Source organism: Canis aureus, chromosome 4 (assembly GCF_053574225.1).
Source record: "Canis aureus isolate CA01 chromosome 4, VMU_Caureus_v.1.0, whole genome shotgun sequence".
Lineage (NCBI taxonomy): Eukaryota > Metazoa > Chordata > Mammalia > Carnivora > Canidae > Canis > Canis aureus.
Genome location: NC_135614.1, coordinates 57481424 through 57500350, shown reverse-complemented (window position 1 = coordinate 57500350; position 18927 = coordinate 57481424). Strand labels below are relative to the sequence as shown.

At 38.3% G+C, this 18927-nt stretch overlaps 1 protein-coding gene across 3 annotated transcripts in view; it reads right to left on the bottom strand.

Moving 5' to 3' along the window:
• The window catches only part of FAM114A2 (family with sequence similarity 114 member A2), a 33507-nt gene that overhangs the window by 1655 nt on the left and 12925 nt on the right, over positions 1–18927 (bottom strand). For all 3 annotated transcript variants that reach the window (XM_077895788.1, XM_077895785.1, XM_077895786.1), the window contains exons 9-13: positions 16660–16739; positions 8755–8877; positions 8107–8246; positions 4877–4949; positions 1519–1572 (exon numbers count right to left, since the gene is read on the bottom strand). In XM_077895788.1, coding sequence (XP_077751914.1) covers positions 1519–1572; positions 4877–4949; positions 8107–8246; positions 8755–8877; positions 16660–16739 — 470 coding nt within the window. The remainder of the gene's footprint in view (positions 1–1518; positions 1573–4876; positions 4950–8106; positions 8247–8754; positions 8878–16659; positions 16740–18927) is intronic.

Sequence of the window (18927 nt, the reverse complement as noted above, 5' to 3'; positions counted from 1 at the left end):
GTCTGTCACAACATTCTAGTCACTTACTCAAAGGACTCTGGAAGGCTATGAATCTTACACCAATAGGATCTTCAGTCCATTATGATAGCTCTTCTTCCATGAACCCAATACAATTAGTGAATACAAGACAGGTACTACAAATATGTACAAGGAAAACCGCTTTCAAAGATGATGCAGTATAGATATATTTCTATCTGGCACAACAGACATAATTATGAGAAGCATCATGGAATCACCATGCTCAGAGTTTGCCAGACTTCATATATCTGACAAGTTCTGATCTTCCAGAAGAATAGAGAGTTCATTACATTAAGATAAAAACATATAATTTCAAGGACAAGGATGTTTCAAATATGTAATCAAGAACAATCAACTCCAAACAGCAATAAGGAAAGCCCATAAGTGAGTTTACCTTTTTCGGATTTATCAATAGCATATAATCCTATTTAAACCTTAATGTGACATTTGCTGCCAAATTTTCAACCAAAAGAGACCTCAGAGATCATCTAGTTAAATCTCTTATATTGCACATAATGATAATGAGATTGTCAAGAAGGTAAATGCCTGGTCCAGAGTCATAAAGCAAATCAGGGGAGATCCAGGACAGGACTAGACTCCCGGTTTGCAAACTTCTCACCTATACCACTCTGCCATCTACTAAATCACTAACTTTTAAAAACATTGTTTAAGTGTTAATTATCAGAATAATTACCCTGATATTCAAGAAAACTGTGCAGCTAAGTAATTAAAGGCATTTCCTTGATAATTTTAAAAGAATTTAAAACTAAAGAAGTAACAGTCTAATAGTTAATTTTTTTCAATTCATATTTAAAACCTAACCAATTATCTCCCCTGACTTACATAAACACATTTTAAACAGATCATCAAATGTTCAAATAGTTTACACAATTAATTTACAAGACAGAGTTTTTAAAACATGGCAGGCAGAAAGTGTCACACAAGGAGACAAATAATTGATCATATGATCTTGCATCCCCCTTTTCCATGGACTTAAACCACCCACCTCCTTAAATCTAATGAACTGATGAGGATTCTATAAACACAGTACCTTTGATAAAACAAAGCAAATCTCTTGGCAAGGAAATGGCACAACAAAATGTTTTGTCTTGTTTTGTAACAAATCTCCCCTATATAAACTTTAGTCCTTTTGGAAGCAGTATTTGCCTGTTTGTCATTTTCAGCCCTTCAAGTCTATACCTGGTCTCCAGAAGGTGTTTCATTACTAAAGATTGTCCATCAGCTGCCAGTGGGTAGTACTAACTACTGAAAGCCTACTGCTGCTTTGCAGTTCATGCAAGAGCTTCATCATTATGCTTTGTAATAATGAAAAGGGAATATGCATCAACTACACACCATTTTGGTCATACCTGCATCAGTATGGCTAAACTACCAATCTGGTGAAAAAACAAAAACAAAAACAAAAAATAAAGACTGAAGAAGAGCTGATTAATAAAACATTATACCCTAAAAGTTAGAGACTTATAATTAACTACTAACCTCCAGAAATACTGCAGTGATTAGGGGATTAAGGATGTCTGCCTTTTCTTTGACCTAGAATAAAAAAAATACATGGTTAAGTGAGCACTGCAAATTAAAAAAACACAACAGTAGACGCAGTGTGATCCCACTTTGAAACATAAACACACACACACCCATACATAATATAAGTATAGAAAAAGTCTGGACTGAGAAAGAGCAAAATATAATCTCTGGAAGTGCTTTAAATTTCCTTTTATATTTTCCTATGCTGCCCAACTGACAGTGTATTCCTTTATAGTTTTTGTTTTTTAAAATTTTATTTATTTATTCATGAGAGACAGAGCGAGACATAGGCAGAGGGAAAAGCAGGCTCCCCTTAGGGAGCCCAATGTGGGACTCAATCCCAGGATCCGGGGATCACACCCTGAGCTGAAGGCAGATGCTCAACCACTGAGCCATCCAGGCATCCCCAGTTGTAGGTGTTTTGTTTTGTTTTGTTTACTTTAAAAAGTATTCATTTTGGAAGAGGGGGTAGAAATGATACACATGACCAGAAACTTCAGAACAATTTTAAAATGGAACATGCAGATAAAGAACATGTGCTCAAAATATTCAATGGTTTTTAAGATGGGCTATGTGGAAAACATGGAAATAAATAATGGAAAGTTAACACCGCCATGTGTTAGCACCTTATAGTTGATTTGCTGGGTTAAAGTATCTTTATGAAACACATGGAAAGATTTGGTTTCAGAAGATTAACTTCAGGAATCCCAGAAGCTCTTTTAAAGACAATATTATGGAATGAAGAGATAATCCCAGGATTATCCCTTATGGGAATAATCTAAACTCGTAAAGTAAGAAAAATTTGGGCTATGCTCTTGATAAGTTTAAGAGCCTAGAATTTGCTGCCACACTGGCACTTAAATACTTATTACAAAGTGATTTTTTTTTTGATTGAGGTATAAGTGACATACAATACCATACTAGTTTCAGGTGTACAACATGATTTGATATCTACATATATTATAAAATGATCACCACAATAAGTCTAGTTAACATGTGTCACCATAGTTAGAAAAATATTTTTCCTGTGATGAGAAGTTTTAAGTTCTACTCTTAGCAACTTTCAAATATACACTACATAATTATTAACTATAGTTGCTATGCTGTACTTTACATCCCCATGACCTATTTAAAACTGGAGTTTTATACCTTTACATCCCCTTTACCCATTCTGGCCTCCCTTCACTCCCCCACCTCTGGCAACCACCAATCTGTTCTCTGTATCTATAACTTGGTTTTACTACAAAGTGATTTTATTTACTCATTTAAAATGCCTTGATTTGATCCTAATTCACGGTTACTGATTTCTGATCATATTCTACAGTTTACACACCTTCAGTAAATTTTTACAATTCCTTTAAAAAGGAAAAAAATTACTTTAGCTGTTTTAATTACAACTCTCCTCTTGGTTGGCAACTGTAGAGTATAAGGATTGCCACAGTCTAAGTAAGGCACTGCTCCCTAAAACTACAGCCAAACTTTGGGGGCTTTATTTTAGCAAAGTCTACATTTCCAGTACAGATATCAAAGAGTAGCAGAAAATATACTGCAGATTTCATAAAAAGAGAAAACAAAAATAGATTGCAAGAATCTGCTAGACACAGAAAAGATGATCCAGAAACTCACACGAAAATGCGTAACGCCCCAAAAAGATAAAAGATCTTGTAAAAGAAGAACCAAGATGAAGATTTACACATCTTGATTACAAAGCTACAGTAATCAAGACAATATGGCACTGGTATATGGATACACACACATAAAATCAACAAACAGAAATTAGAGTTTAAACCAGTTTATCTATGGTTAAATGATTTTACCATTCAACAGGGAAATGCTTTTCAACAAATGGTGCTAAGACAACTGGATATCCACATGCAAAAGAAGGAAGGTGAAACCCCACTTCACAATGGATCATTGACATAAATGAGCTACAACAAAACTCTCAGAGGAAAACATAGAGGAGTACATCTTCATGATCTTGGATTAGGCAACGATTAGTACTGAATGGTGATAAAAGACAATGATGACAAACTAGACTTTGTCAATATTAAAAACTTCTGTGCAGAGACACTACCAAGAAAGTGAAAAGACAACCCATGGCCTGGAAGAAAAGACATGCGTATCATGTATCTGATAAAAGAACTTGTACCCAGAATATATAAGGCATTCCTAAAACTCAGTAATAAATAGTAATAAAAAGGCAATTAATAAATGACAAAAAAGTAATGAAATAATCCAATTTATAAAATAATTTTTAAAAATAACTCTATTTGAAAGTAGGAAAAACTAGAAGACATTTCTCTAAAGAAGACATACATATGGCCAACAGTACATGAAAAGAAGTTCAACATCATTAGCCATCAGGGAAATGCAAATAAAAGCTGCAATGAAATACCATTCATACACTGTTCAAACAATGAACAATAGCAAGTGTTGAAGAGATTGTGGAGAAATTGGAACTTTCATACACTGCTACCAAGAACGTAAAATGATACAGTTACTTTGTAAAACAGTCTGCGAATTCTTCAATGGTCCATAACACCCATATGACCCAGCAATTTTACTCCTACCTATACACCTAAGAGAAATGAAAACACACATGCATGTTTGTAGCAACATTATTCATTATAGCTGAAAAATGGAAATAATCCAAATGTCTATGAATTAATAAACAGAAAAATAAAATGTATATGTCGGTGCCTGGGTGGTTCAGCGGTTGAGCATCTGCCTTCAGCTCAGGTCATGATCCTGGAGTCCCAGGATCGAGTCTCACATTCGGCTCCCTGCAGGGAGCCTGCTTCTCCCTCTTCTATGTCTCTGCCTCTCTCTCTGTGTCTCTCATGAATAAATAAATAAAACCTTAAAAAAAATGTGTATATCCATAAAATAGATTATTTGGTAATAAAAATAAGTACAGATACATGCTACAATGTGGATGAACCTCAAATACATTAGGCTAACTGAAAGAAATCAGACACAAAATATCACATGATGTATGACCCCATACATATGAAATGTCCAGAATAGGTAAATCTAGAGATGGAAAGCATATTAGTGTTGCTTAGGGCTAGTAGAAAGTGGAGTGGAAGAGAATGCAAGTGGCTGCTGAAGGCATGAGGTTTTCTGAAGGATGAGGAAACCATCTAAAATTAGATTAAGGTCACAGTTGCACAACTCTGTAAATATATTAAAATCAATCTACTAAATGGTACACTTGAAATGGGAAAATTTTATGGTATGAAAATCTTAATAGAACTGTTTTTAAAAAGCCCAAAGAACAAACATTAGCCCAGTAAGAGGCAAGAATTCTTACCCCAGCAGTTGTTAGGCAAGTGGTGAACTCTTTAGACAGAGAAGACAACTCTTTACACAACACAATTGTCATCCTAGGAAAGAAGTGAGCAAAGTCAGGAGGGTTCCTTGTTCTGTTTTTTTTTTTTTTTTTTTTTTTAATAAGCATATTTAACAACTATAAGAAAACAAATCATTCCTGGGAGTAAATGTGAAAGAGGAAAGCTTTTTTTAAAGGGAAACACGCCTTCATCAGTTACCTAATTTGGGGACCCATTTGAGCAAGCATTCAAGCTACAGAAAGAGGTTTAGTCCTTGGAAAAACATTTTTCTGCAAAATCCTCTAGGAAGTACTAGATTTTCAAGTTCTATCAAAGGAAATAACTAAAATACATTTTAAGGAAATAAGGTAGTACTTAAAAGATACTACATTCTGTTCACGAATGTAGTTAAAGTAAATATGCATTCATTCATTCAACAAATATTTATTGGAAGTCTTCTATTTACCAGGTACTGTCCTAAGCATTGCAGATATATCAGTAAACAAGTGAAAGCCCAGTTTCCATGGATTTTAACTTACTTGATAATTAGCCGGGCGACTATACATATGTGTGTTTATACACACATATACCTACTGTACACATACACATATACATATATGTATACATGTAAACCCAGATATATAAGTAGAAAAGTGGAAGTAGCCACTTTTCCAAAGAACAGGCTACTCTGGGAGTGTGAGTCCCTCATCTTAAGAAAGGTTTTTTTTTTTTTTTTTTTAATTTATTTTTTATTGGTGTTCAATTTACTAACATACAGAATAACCCCCAGTGCCCGTCACCCATTCACTCCCACCCCCCGCCCTCCTCCCCTTCTACCACCCCTAGTTCATTTCCCAGAGTTAGCAGTCTTTACGTTCTGTCTCCCTTTCTGATATTTCCCACACATTTCTTCTCCCTTCCCTTATATTCCCTTTCACTATTATTTATATTCCCCAAATGAATGAGAACATATAATGTTTGTCCTTCTCCGACTGACTTACTTCACTCAGCATAATACCCTCCAGTTCCATCCACGTTGAAGCAAATGGTGGGTATTTGTCATTTCTAATGGCTGAGTAATATTCCATTGTATACATAAACCACATCTTCTTTATCCATTCATCTTTCGTTGGACACTGAGGCTCCTTCCACAGTTTGGCTATTGTGGCCATTGCTGCTATAAACATCGGGGTGCAGGTGTCCCGGCGTTTCATTGCATTTGTATCTTTGGGGTAAATCCCCAACAGTGCAATTGCTGGGTCGTAGGGCAGGTATATTTTTAACTCTTTGAGGAACCTCCACACAGTTTTCCAGAGTGGCTGCACCAGTTCACATTCCCACCAACAGTGTAAGAGGGTTCCCTTTTCTCCGCATCCTCTCCAACATTTGTTGTTTCCTGCCTTGTTAATTTTCCCCATTCTCACTGGTGTGAGGTGGTATCTCATTGTGGTTTTGATTTGTATTTCCCTGATGGCAAGTGATGCAGAGCATTTTCTCATATGCATGTTGGCCATGTCTATGTCTTCCTCTGTGAGATTTCTGTTCATGTCTTTTGCCCATTTCATGATTGGATTGTTTGTTTCTTTGGTGTTGAGTTTAATAAGTTCTTTATAGATCTTGGAAACTAGCCCTTTATCTGATACGTCATTTGCAAATATCTTCTCCCATTCTGTAGGTTGTCTTTGAGTTTTGTTGACTGTATCCTTTGCTGTGCAAAAGCTTCTTATCTTGATGAAGTCCCAATAGTTCATTTTTGCTTTTGTTTCTTTTGCCTTCGTGGATGTATCTTGCAAGAAGTCACTATGGCCGAGTTCAAAAAGGGTGTTGCCTGTGTTCTTCTCTAGGATTTTGATGGAATCTTGTCTCACATTTAGATCTTTCATCCATTTTGAGTTTATCTTTGTGTATGGTGAAAGAGAGTGGTCTAGTTTCATTCTTCTGCATGTGGATGTCCAATTTTCCCAGCACCATTTATTGAAGAGACTGTCTTTCTTCCAATGGATAGTCTTTCCTCCTTTATCGAATATTAGTTGCCCATAAAGTTCAGGGTCCACTTCTGGATTCTCTATTCTGTTCCACTGATCTATGTGTCTGTTTTTGTGCCAGTACCACACTGTCTTGATGACCACAGCTTTGTAGTACAACCTGAAATCTGGCATTGTGATGCCCCCAGATATGGTTTTCTTTTTTAAAATTCCCCTGGCTATTCGGGGTCTTTTCTGATTCCACACAAATCTTAAAATAATTTGTTCTAACTCTCTGAAGAAAGTCCATGGTATTTTGATAGGGATTGCATTAAACGTGTATATTGCCCTGGGTAAGGATGTTAAGACAAAACCAACCCCCTGTTGTGGGATGCTGCAGAGCACTGAAGCTGTAGGTGAAGAAGGGGTCTGGAAAACATCAAGGGCCTTTCCCAATCCTAACAAACTAGACACTACTACACATTTTTTTTCTAATGAAAATTCTCATTATTTAATTAGATTTATTTAGAAAGCAGTCCTTTTTTGTCTCTTGTGACTATCTACTTAATATTATTTCTGAAATTTTTATTCCAAATCAGCAATATGGTGGAAAAGGGGCTTAGGGATTTAGCCTGGCCTGGGATTAAATCCCAGTCTGCACAAGCTGGGTAGATTATTTCATTTTTGAGTGTTTCCTCATTTTTTTTATTTTATTTTATTTTTTATTTTGTGTGTGTTTCCTCATTTTTATTTTATTTTTTATTTTGTGTGTGTTTCCTCATTTTTTTAAAGCTGGACTAATCACTTACCTTTAGAGTTGTTATAAAAATTAGAAATGATACACATACGTCCCTTAGCAGTCCCTTAGAGCCTAGGACATAATCAACATTTAATAATGGGTATAACCATTATTAAGAATTGAGGTTTTAGAACTATTCTGTTTTTACTTTTGTAAAATTTTATTTTTATTAAAATAACGTGAGACCTAGTTTTCAGATTATCAATAATAAAAATTAATTAATAAAACAACCAGTTAATAAAAACATTTATAATGTAGAGTTATGGCTCAGTGAAAAGAACCCCTCTGGCTACTTAATAACTAAAACCCAAAATGAACAAACCTCTAACCTGTGGATGGTACAATGTGAATAGCACCTTTTTGAGAGCAAAGTTTCTTAAACTTTGGAAAGAAGCTGAGAAAACTCTGAGCAACTTGTATCTTTTATAGGGATACTCTTTATACTTACTGGGAAAGAGTTCTGCTTCTTTCTATGGCTGTCACTTCCTGCTTCTGGCCATGCAGAACCAGAGCCGCTGTTTTGTGAAACAGTTCAATTGAGCAGGCAGTCAGCTCTGCTAGGCTCCGGATTGCAAATGCATGTATATCCTGAACGGAAAAACAAGACAAAGCACTGTTTTTTTATTTTGGGGGGTTTTTTAGCCCAGAGGAAATGACATCACTTTGCTTCTCTCATCCTGTAGGATTTGGTATCTTGAAAGCAGCAGAGACCAATGGCTGCCCTTCAATAAACCTCTTCTACCACAGCAGTGAGGTCTTTTAACAACTGGACTCAAAATTACAAAAACAGTAGCTTCCCTGAAGTCAGGTGTGACCAGGTGACTATGTTTTGGCCAAAAGATTTAGATCAAAAGTGTCTTGTTGCAGCTTCTGGGAACTTTCCCCATGATATAACACACAAACACACCCTTAGTCTCTTTTCCTTCACTCCTTCTTTCATTCCATAGTCTGGAACAAGGTTGCTGCCATACTCTTGGATTACAAGGGTTAAATGACGAGTAGTGGTGCAACAAAGAAAAGGTGCCTGCATCCCTGATTGTGATACCCACATCTCCACACCGTTAAAAGAGAAAAAAAGGTTTAACTGCTCTGATACCTCTATTGAATTTTTACTGATTTGCTCAATTTTTTCTGTTTCCAACTGTTTCTCTCCGTCTTCCTTCTCTTCTGATGGTTTGGCCAGAGATGTACTGATCCATTCGTAGGCAGTATTCCTTGCCTAAATAAGAAAAAGATTACTGCCCATCAACAGTTCAATTCAGCTCACCAAGAGGTAACAGTATGCATTGTGCACCTACCAGGAACATGTTAGCATCATGGCTAGCATCATGTAAGTCAATGCTCTGTTCTCATCCAAACATACATTTATCATACATGTATCTACTTACCTTACCACTTCTCTTAGAACACCTAACACTACTGTTCACTCATTCCTTGTTGAAATTCTCTAATCCTTTGGTCTTTTTGAAAACTAGGGTAAAATTTACATAAAGTGCATAAATTTTCAGCACACAATTCAAGAAATGTTTACATGCGTATGTGCCTTTGTAACTGTGACCCAGATCAAGATACAGAACATTTCCATCACCCCACAATGGAAGGTACCCTCATGCCCATCCCTAAACCCTTGCCCAAAGGTAATCACTCTTCTGTCTCACTGTAAATTAATTTTACCCATCCTTAAATGCATACAAATGAAATCTTAAGTCCATTCTAATTTGTGTCTGACTTGTTATGCCTAACATACTGTCTGTTAGATCCATCCATGCTGTTGCAAGCACTAGCAGCTCATTCTTATTTCTTGCTGTGTGGTAGTTCATTTTATACATATATCATAATTTACCATTGTCCTGATAATGGGCTTTTGAGTTGCTTCTTGTTTTGACTTTTATAATACCACCAACTTCCAGTTCTGCCTCCCCCCTTATAAGCATTCCTCCTCAGACTCTTGTATGTATAGATCCTTATTTTTCAGCCCCTTAAATACCAGCATCACCTGGAGTTCTAGCCTGGCTCTCTACTTGCCTAACCCAACTCCCTCTTCCCTTTGCCCATTCTTTTTCTATAATTTTAAATATTCCCTACCTGCTGCTGACTCCTAAATCCTTATTTCCAGCACTGACCTCTCAGGGAAACAACACATTCCAGCTGCTTACTGGACATATGTATCAGGATATTTCATAGACTTATCATTCCTCTTCTCTTCAATGGCTCCCCATCAACTAGACCATGTTCTTTCATGATTGAAGAAGTACCCATGACCTAGACCTCCTTCATCTCTGACCACTTTCATTTTAAGATCTAATAATAATGACCTATAAATATGCCTGTTCTTCACTCATGCTATTCCCTTAGGTTAAAATGCCCTTCCCCACCCTCTTCTTTTCTCCAAATAAAGGTGCTCTTAGTTTTCTTTCAATCCTCCACCCAGACAGTGTTTCTTCCGGGTAACTTTCAAAAACGTTCCCGGAGACTGGGCACCCAAACAACTCTTTTCTGCATGTCCACAGTCCCCTGAGTACCCATTCATCTTAGTACTTACCAAAATTAAATGTGTCTATCTCCTATACAAACATTGCTATAGGATAGTTACAGACTGTCTTACTTGGATTTACACACCCACTATCCAGCACACTACAAAGGACACCTACTGTTTTTATCTAGCCAGCATCCATGTCTCCTTTCTCTTGGTAGTAGTTTCCAGATTTTTCTCAGTTCCTGTGGTTCGGGTGGGGTTGCTTCCATCCTTTGGTTCCAAGGGTTGGCAAACAATTCAGGTTTTTACCAAGAATATTAATCCCCCTGTCCATACAGTGATTACTTCATGGATGGAAAAGTCACCCCAACCCAGGTCAATGGGCATTAGCCTCAGGACAACTGATAAAATTATTGGGGAAGGGAAGCCTTCCTTCTGTTGGGAGTTACTCAACTGGAAAAAAGTTACCCTTAAGTTGTCAGTAGTCATCCTACCACCATCTGGAAAAGATTCTCTAAGAATAAAGCCAAACTAAAAGAACACAGAGTCAAGAGACTGGTGTGGGGACTGGGGTGGGGATAGGTGGGTAGAGAGCCATGCCTGAAGTCAGTCTTGCCCCTTGATATTCTGGTTTCTTGAGCTAATGAGTGCCCCTTTTTTCTTAAGCCAGTCTGACTGGAGTTTCTGTCATTTGCAACTGAGTGTGTCCTGGCATCTAAGAAAAGGTTTATTGTCATTAAATGAAGGCATCCACTTGAGGACCTCTATATGGACAGAATGTGCTCAGAGCTGTAACCAGGCAATAGGAATCCACGTAAGATTAGGAGAGTCATTCCAGCTGAGAACTGAGAGCCCCATGCAGGCTACATCATGAACGAGCTAGAGCAGAATCTATGTACGCAGATAATTCATTTCAAGGTTCTTTCTCCTATGACACAGGAACTCCCATAGAGTTCATCTATGAACACCTTCAAGAACAATCTGGCTCTGATCTATAACTCCCCTATGCATTAACTCCTCAAATTAGGGGGATCCCTGGGTGGCTCAGCGGTTCAGCACCTGCCTGTGGCCCAGGGCGTGATCCTGGAGACCCAGGGCGTGATCCTGGAGACCCGGGATCGAGTCCCATGTCGGGCTCCCTGCATGGAGCCTGCTTCTCTCTCTGCCTGTGTCTCTGCCTTTCTATGTCTATCATGAATGAATAAATAAGTTATATCTTAAAAAAAAAAAACTCCTCAAGTTAAATAATAATAATAATTGTATAAAGATTGGAAACAAGAAAACCCGAAGTGTGCTAAGAAAACTGTGAAGCAACTAGTAAAACCAGAGCAGGCAATGCATTTATTCAGTTCATCCATTACAAATATTTACTACACACTGTCCTAAGCGCTGGGAACAGTAGCGACTAATATAAACCATGGTCCTACTCTTCTTACTCTAGTGCAGAAACATAGCAAGAAACAAATAAGTGAAGAAAATAAAATGGAGAGATGGAGAGTATGGACTGGATGAGAAGGCAAACTAGGTTTGGATGGTCAGGAGGGATCTTGAGACGTGATACCTGAGCTGAAATCTGAAGTTTAAAAGTTTAAAATGCAAATATTTAGAAAATGAGTGTTGTAAGCAGAGGGAAATCAGGTGGGTGTACTCAAGGAACAGAAGGAAGACCAATACGGGAAAAGCATGGTAGAAGATGATGTTGGAGTGGTGAGATTTTTAGAGAAAAGGACAGTGAGAGATGAGGCTGGAAAGAATCCTAAGAGATGACTAATACTCTAAATAAGTATGGAAAATGTTCTGCAATTCCTTTCAAGAAATAAAACGAGAGCAAAACCAGGGATTGATTTATCTTGGATTAAAAGAAGGAAGAAGGGGATCCCTGGGTGGCTCAGCGGTTTAGCATCTGGCTTTGGCCCAGGGTGTGATCTTGGAGACCCCAGATCGAGTCCCACATCAGGCTCCCTGCATGGAGACTGCTTCTCCCTCTGCCTCTCTCTCTCTCTCATGAATAAATTAATAAAATCTTTTTAAAAAATAAATAAATAAAAGAAGGAAGAAAAACAGGGAGACATAAGAGCACACAAAAGAAGAAAATTGGTATCATAAATGTAGTATACTTGAAGGAGCTATTTTAGCAGGCATAGTACATACTCAAAATGACCACTCTTGTAATAAATACATTAAGTGAAGTCATTATGAACTACTGTACCAATTCAAGGTAATTTATCAGACCTTTCAAAAATCAGCAATGCTACCCAGACCTCACACCCACAATTCAGTCTGGAACCTCCCACTGGTGAGACCCGGAAACTTAGGAATTAAAAGCCACCTTTTAAGAGGTTAGCTTCTCCAACCACTTATTTTATCACTTGGGGTGGGGGAGGCCTAGAAAAGAAACAAGATTTGCCAACATCACATGTGTCAGAAGAATCAGAACTGTCTTCTCAGACTCCTGCTTCATTGCTTTTCCCCTCTATCACAGTCTCCCATATAAATCCTTGTGGAAAATCAGGCCCTCGTCTTTAACTATTCTATCTCTTATGACTCAACACCCAAAATGTAAACAATGTGAAGATTGCTTTCAGAGAATGACCAGAACTACTAAACATCTAAGGGGTTACTTGCCTTTTTAAAATGATTATATGATCTCCTTGTACAGAAATTATGTCTTTTCCATTATAGTTTCCCTAGTACCTAGCAAAGTAAGTTACATAACATATGTATATTTATCAAATACCAAAATGTATACTATATAGGAATAGCTTCTATAGATAGGACCATCAATGGTGAGCATGTACTATGAGCCAGGGACTCCATAAAAGCTTTGTGTGTATTATCACATTAATTCTTCACAAGAACCCTATATCATCCCTATCTCACAGATAGAAGAACAGAGGCAGAGAGGTTAAACAACTTGCTCAACACCACAAAGTAAGAAATAGTAAGCCTGGGATTTTAAGGATCAATAAAGCAAAGATCCAGCCTTGAAGAAATTTGAGATTTAGGAAGGAACGTGGAGCACCTGGGGGACTTAGCTGGTTAAGCATCTGACTTGATTTGGGTTTGGGTCATGATCTCAACATCTTGGGATCAGGCCTGTGTCAGGCTCCACATTCAGCAGGGAGTCTGCCTGAGATTCTCTCTCTCCTTCTGCCCCTCCCCTCTATGCACATTCTCCTTCCCCCTCTCTCAAATAAATAAGTCTTTAAAAAAAAGATTTAGGATGGAAGATAAGATATACACATTTAAAAAAACAAATGAAAAAACCTATGATAAATGTATAAAGATATATATGCATAAGGTTAAGTGAAAAAAGCAAAGTGCTAAAGAACATACAGAATATGTTAACTTTTGTATAAGAAGATAATGAATATATCTGCTTATCTTTAATATACATCTACTTACCTAAAAAAAAGAAACACAAGAAGGACATGCCAGAAAGCAAGAAAGTTTAATATCTAAAAGGAGGGCAGCCCCAGTGGCGCAGCGGTTTAGCGCCGCCTGCAGCCCAGGGCGTGATCCTAAAAGACCTGGATCAAGTCCCACGTCAGGCTCTCTGTATGATGCCTGCTTCTCCCTCTGCCTGTGTCTCTGCCTCTCTCTCTCTCTCTCTCTGTCTCTACGAATAAATAAATAAAATCTTTAAAAAATAAAAAAATAATAAAATTTTTAAAAATATTATCTAAAAGGAGAAGGGAAAATGGAGCAGATGGGAATTATACAGTTTTGACTTTTCAGAAACATGACAATACTCTATATATTTGAAAATTAACATGGGGGAAAGCAAATAAATCATACATCCTTTCCAGGGGTTGGTTTTATAGTAGCATGGGCAAAGAAATGAAACTAATTCAGATGCATAAAGAACTGAGGAAATAAGGACGTGTGCTAATGTTGGAAAATTGGATTTCTCACTGTGTTAAAAGAGAGATACAAATGTGTCATGAGGAAAGGCAAAGCAGGAAGAACCATGTAGAGATGGACTGAAATTGGAGTTACCAGGGTGAACTCAGATCTCTAACGTATGTACAATATACAAATATAGGGGTGTGTGTATCTGAGTACATTTCCTAGCTCTGCCCACAGGGCCTGGAAGCAAAGACACCCCAGCAGTGATGAGCTCCCACATGTTAGCCTATAATACTAAAAAGAAACCATGGCTCCTTGAAGAAATGGCTAATTCCAGGGCTGGCATATGGAAGGTACAAAGTGAGTCCAAGATATCCTGTTATGCCAGAAAATAAGGAAATACTCCAAACAATGGTAAATGCATGTCACACAGGAGTCCATTTGAAGGACAACTTGAATACCAAAATAATTTAAAACCGTAATGAATTACAAACCAAAGGAAAGAAACAGAAACCCATGAGATCATATTAAGTAACAGATAATAAATAAATAAACAAGAGAAGGGAGAACTCTTAAACTCTTAACTAGAGTAGAATGCCAAGAGCCAACTGATAAATGTGGGGCGAGTGCTAGGATTAAAACAAATCATCATTTTGCAACCATCACTGGAAACACTGGTGCAGCAAGAATCACAGATGCTAAATCTAGAAGGGAAATTATGATGAGGATCAGGGTATCTGTCTTATGTCTCTGCACAGAAAGTTTATTAGTAACAGAGGGAGTCAATCATAACCACACAGTGAGAAATCAGGCAACAAGGCACAATGAGGGGAAGATGTGCCTTGGGTCCTGTGCATTGGGTGTGACAACATGGGAAAGATACATCACTTAGGAAGTAGCTTGCTTGGAAATGCATAACCTGACGTTAATCGTGAGAGAACATCAGACAAACCCAAATGAGGAATACTCTATTTTTATACACAGGGGAAGAGAAATTTGTATTTCTCATAATAAAAAATAAGGAAAAGTGGGGAACTACTCCAGATGAAAAGAGGCTGAAAGTACATGACAACTAAACACAATCTGTGATCACGTCCTACCTCCAATGTTAGAGGAAAAACTTTAATACAAAGGATATTGTTGGGCCAGTTGCCAAAACCAGAATGTGGTCAAGTGGACAACAGATTAAGTAAAAATATGGTATCAGGCGCGCCTGCGGGCTCAGTCAGTTAAGCATCTGCTTTCAGTTCAGGTCATGATCCCAGGATCCCAGGATCAAGCCCCACATTGGGTTCCCTGCTCAGAGGTGAGTCTGCTTCTCCCTCTCCCTCTGTTGCTCCCCCTGCTCCTACTCTCACTCTCTCTAATAAATAAAATCTTTTTAAAAATATAGTATCAATGTTAAGTTTACTGTGGTGATAACTACCGTGGTGACATAAGGCAATATCCATATTCTTGGCAGGTGCATACTAACATATTTATGACTAAAGTGCTATCGTATATACTATTAATTCCCCAAAATAGTCCCAATAATAACAATGTGCATGCATGAGCGTGTGTGTATGTTTGTGTAGTGCTGTATGGGGGGAAAGGGAAGAAGGGGAGATGAAGGGGAAGGGATAGGAGAGGGAATGAGAGAACAAAGGCTCAGACATGACTGATGAAATGCATGAAGTAAAATATTACTAATAGGTGTACCTGCATAAAAGATACATGAATGTTATTTCCTTTATCTGTGCAATCTTTCTCTAAGTTTGACATTATTTCCAATTCAAAAAACACTATGATGATACATGTCAGAAAGTGCTGTAGTCAAGTACTACAGTTGAGATAAGGAAGATGAGTGCCTAGGGGATGATCTAAAAAGTTCCTTGGGGAATGCAGCATTTTAAATGGAGATGGGAGAGTGGGATAACAAATCTAGCATCACATTCCTTACCCTGCAGTATCCAGATAACTGTAATGGCTGTCCTGGCCAGGCAGCAGTGTGTACCTGCTGCTAACTAATCCGGAAATGTATCTGGAGATTTTGAGAGGAGGGTACAGAGGCAGCAAGCAGCCCAAGACCCAGCGGAGAGTATCCCATGAGTTGGCAGTAGCATATATGCTATATGTGTACCGCTCTGGAAACAGACCCTCCCTACCCACTTTGACTAAAGCCCTTCCACGTTCCAAGTGTGTGAAGGTAAGTCAGACATCGCCATCAAAGACCAAGGCCTAAAAGCTGTGGGATTTTCATTTTCACATGCTAAAAGGTCACTGGGCTCTGGGAAATGATAACCTCCATTCAGGCCATAAGGGCAGGGGCCACATTCCATTATCTCTGAATCACTCAGAGACCTAAGAACAGGAAGACCCCAATAGAGGCTAGCCACTGGGAAAACGAAGGCTGGGGAGCACCGCCAACGCTGTGGTCTCATGTGAGCTTTCAGATAAGCAAACATTCCAAATGAAAACAGCGGAGGATGGCAGATGTGTGGGGCAGGCTCCACTGGGGAGGGCAGATGTGAGATCTGCATGTTAACCTGGGAATCCAGGAGGCAGGCAGAAGATAGAGAACTCAGGATATATACCCAATTTCGTGACATCCTTGCCAGGAAGCTAGAATCTTACATTCTTCATCCGGTAAATTGACATAAGTAAAAAAACGAAAATCACCAAGAAGTAATAACTTACCTTGGTAAGTTTCTCAGGTTTGGAGGAGACATGCAGCTGGGAAAATAGCTCTGTTATTTCTTTGGTAAAGTCTTCGTCATCTAAAAACAAAACAAAAACCAAGTCCCATGTAAGACGCAGCAGAAAGACTGATGGGGTGGGTAGGTGCTGAGGAGGAAGAGGAAAGGCATGGCAGGAGCAGCAGCAGCAATTTAAATGAGCAACGTGCTTCAGTGCTTACAGAATCTTCTATAGATACCAATGAATTCTTTCGATGGGCTTATAAAAAGTGTCATTATCCCATTTTAGAGATAAAGAAACTAGGCCTTTAAGTGGTTAATTTACTTCCCCAAAATCTCATAGCATAGATTAGGAGGCAAACATTGGCCTTCCCACCCCAGTCCAAATCCCGTGCTCTTTATATTATATTCCAGATGTATGAATGAGAACTGGTGAAAGCAGTACTATGCCTGTGTTTTGAAGAAAGTGGAGTCAGGACATAAAACATGAACACAACTTAGCCAAGAGACAAGGAAGTCTCAGTGAAAAAAGTAATAGAGGCAGAGTTAAAAGAAAGCATGGCAATAAGTTTAACATGTTTGGGAGTCCTATGTAAGGGAGAGGTAAGAATAAAGCTAGAAAGTTAAGGAGAATCCAGGTAAAAGAGGGCCTTAAAAACAACAGTGAGGAATTCAAACTTTTTATTGAGGGAATGAGGAGATGCTGAATGATTTTAAAGAGAGACAGATATGTCCAATTTAAATTTCAGAAAGATCCACTGGCGCACTGTGAAGGATGAACTGAAATGGAAACAAGAGGGGGGCAGGGGGAGTGGGCAGGGAGGTTGAGGCAATGATCGGGGATACGGGTGGAGATAATGATGGATAAGAAGAAAGGAAGAGGAAAAGGGATCCCAGAATGTTGGAAGGAGGAAAGAAAGCTGTTGGTTAAGAAGCCTGAGAGATGATGGGAAACATAGAATATTTGTATTTGAGAAACATACAGGCAAACAGGTAAAGTCAATATAAACAAAAACACACACACACACAAATAGCAAGAAATGCTGTTTTCCTTTCCACTCATCTAAATCTTACTCAATTTTCTCAGATCAAGGAAGGCTTCTCTCAACTGTACAATGTAGGGAGAACTCTTGTATGTAGAAATCTTCTAGCACTTACAATCTCTAAGTGTATTTCTGAGTCACCAGTTCATAGTTTACCAGGGCAAATTATTACTGCTTTATACCTGTTTTTTCCCCCAAAACCCTTAGAAAAAAAAATTCCATCTTCATTCTTCTCTCTCCATCTGCTATCCTTTTACCTTTCTCTCTTGGTGTTCAAGACAAAATTCAAATGGTTTGGTGATCCCAGGTGTAATATGGCCTGGGAAAAGCTGATCTCCTTAATACTACAGCTGTCACTACATAAATCCTCTTAGCAACTCCTAATCAAATCCCACTGTCTAAAAACCTAAAATCTAACAGGCATTTTGGTTTTCTAGCAAAGCTTCTAAATTATATGGGAACAAGGGAGTATCTGAATCTATACTGGGATGCATATACCCCAAGGAGTTCACAAAATAACCCAATAGAGTACTGGGGGGGGAGGCAGGGAATAACTTTTATTTTTGGGCAGCAGTGTGTACCTGCTGCTAACTAAACCATCCTTTAAAAACTTCTATTTTAGGGCAGCCCGAGTGGCTCAGCGGTTTAGCGCCACCTTCAGCCCAGAGCGTGATCCTGGAGACCCAGGATCGAGTCCCATGTCAGGCTCCCTGCATGGAGACTGCTTCTCCCTCTGCCTGTGTCTGCCTCTGTGTGTGTGTGTGTCTCTCATTAATAAATAAAATCTTTAAATAAATAAATAAATAAATAACAAAATAAAAATAAAAATTTCTATTTTAGAGTATACTTTAGAATGTAAGTAATATATTATCATAGTAGTACATGTATATAAACATCAAATGTACATACATTAGGTCTAAGTACTCAAAATCTTTTACTGCTAAGGATTGATCCAAAAATGTTTGGAGATCGTGTCATGTACTTCCTCCAGACCTAAGTATAAAATGTAGTTGTTGCATTAGGATAAAAGTGCGAGGATGGAAATGAGGTAGGGCTAGTGTTTTGGAGGGATTCAGGAGAGGCTAGAGTCTCTCTGAGTCTCTCTGACTCAGACTCCCTCTGAGTCTCCCTCTGATCAGATGCATAAGATAGAGGGGCAAGAGCTAAGGCTGTTGATGTAAAGTAAAGATGATCAGCATCACCAGAACCAGATTCTATGGTTTTCT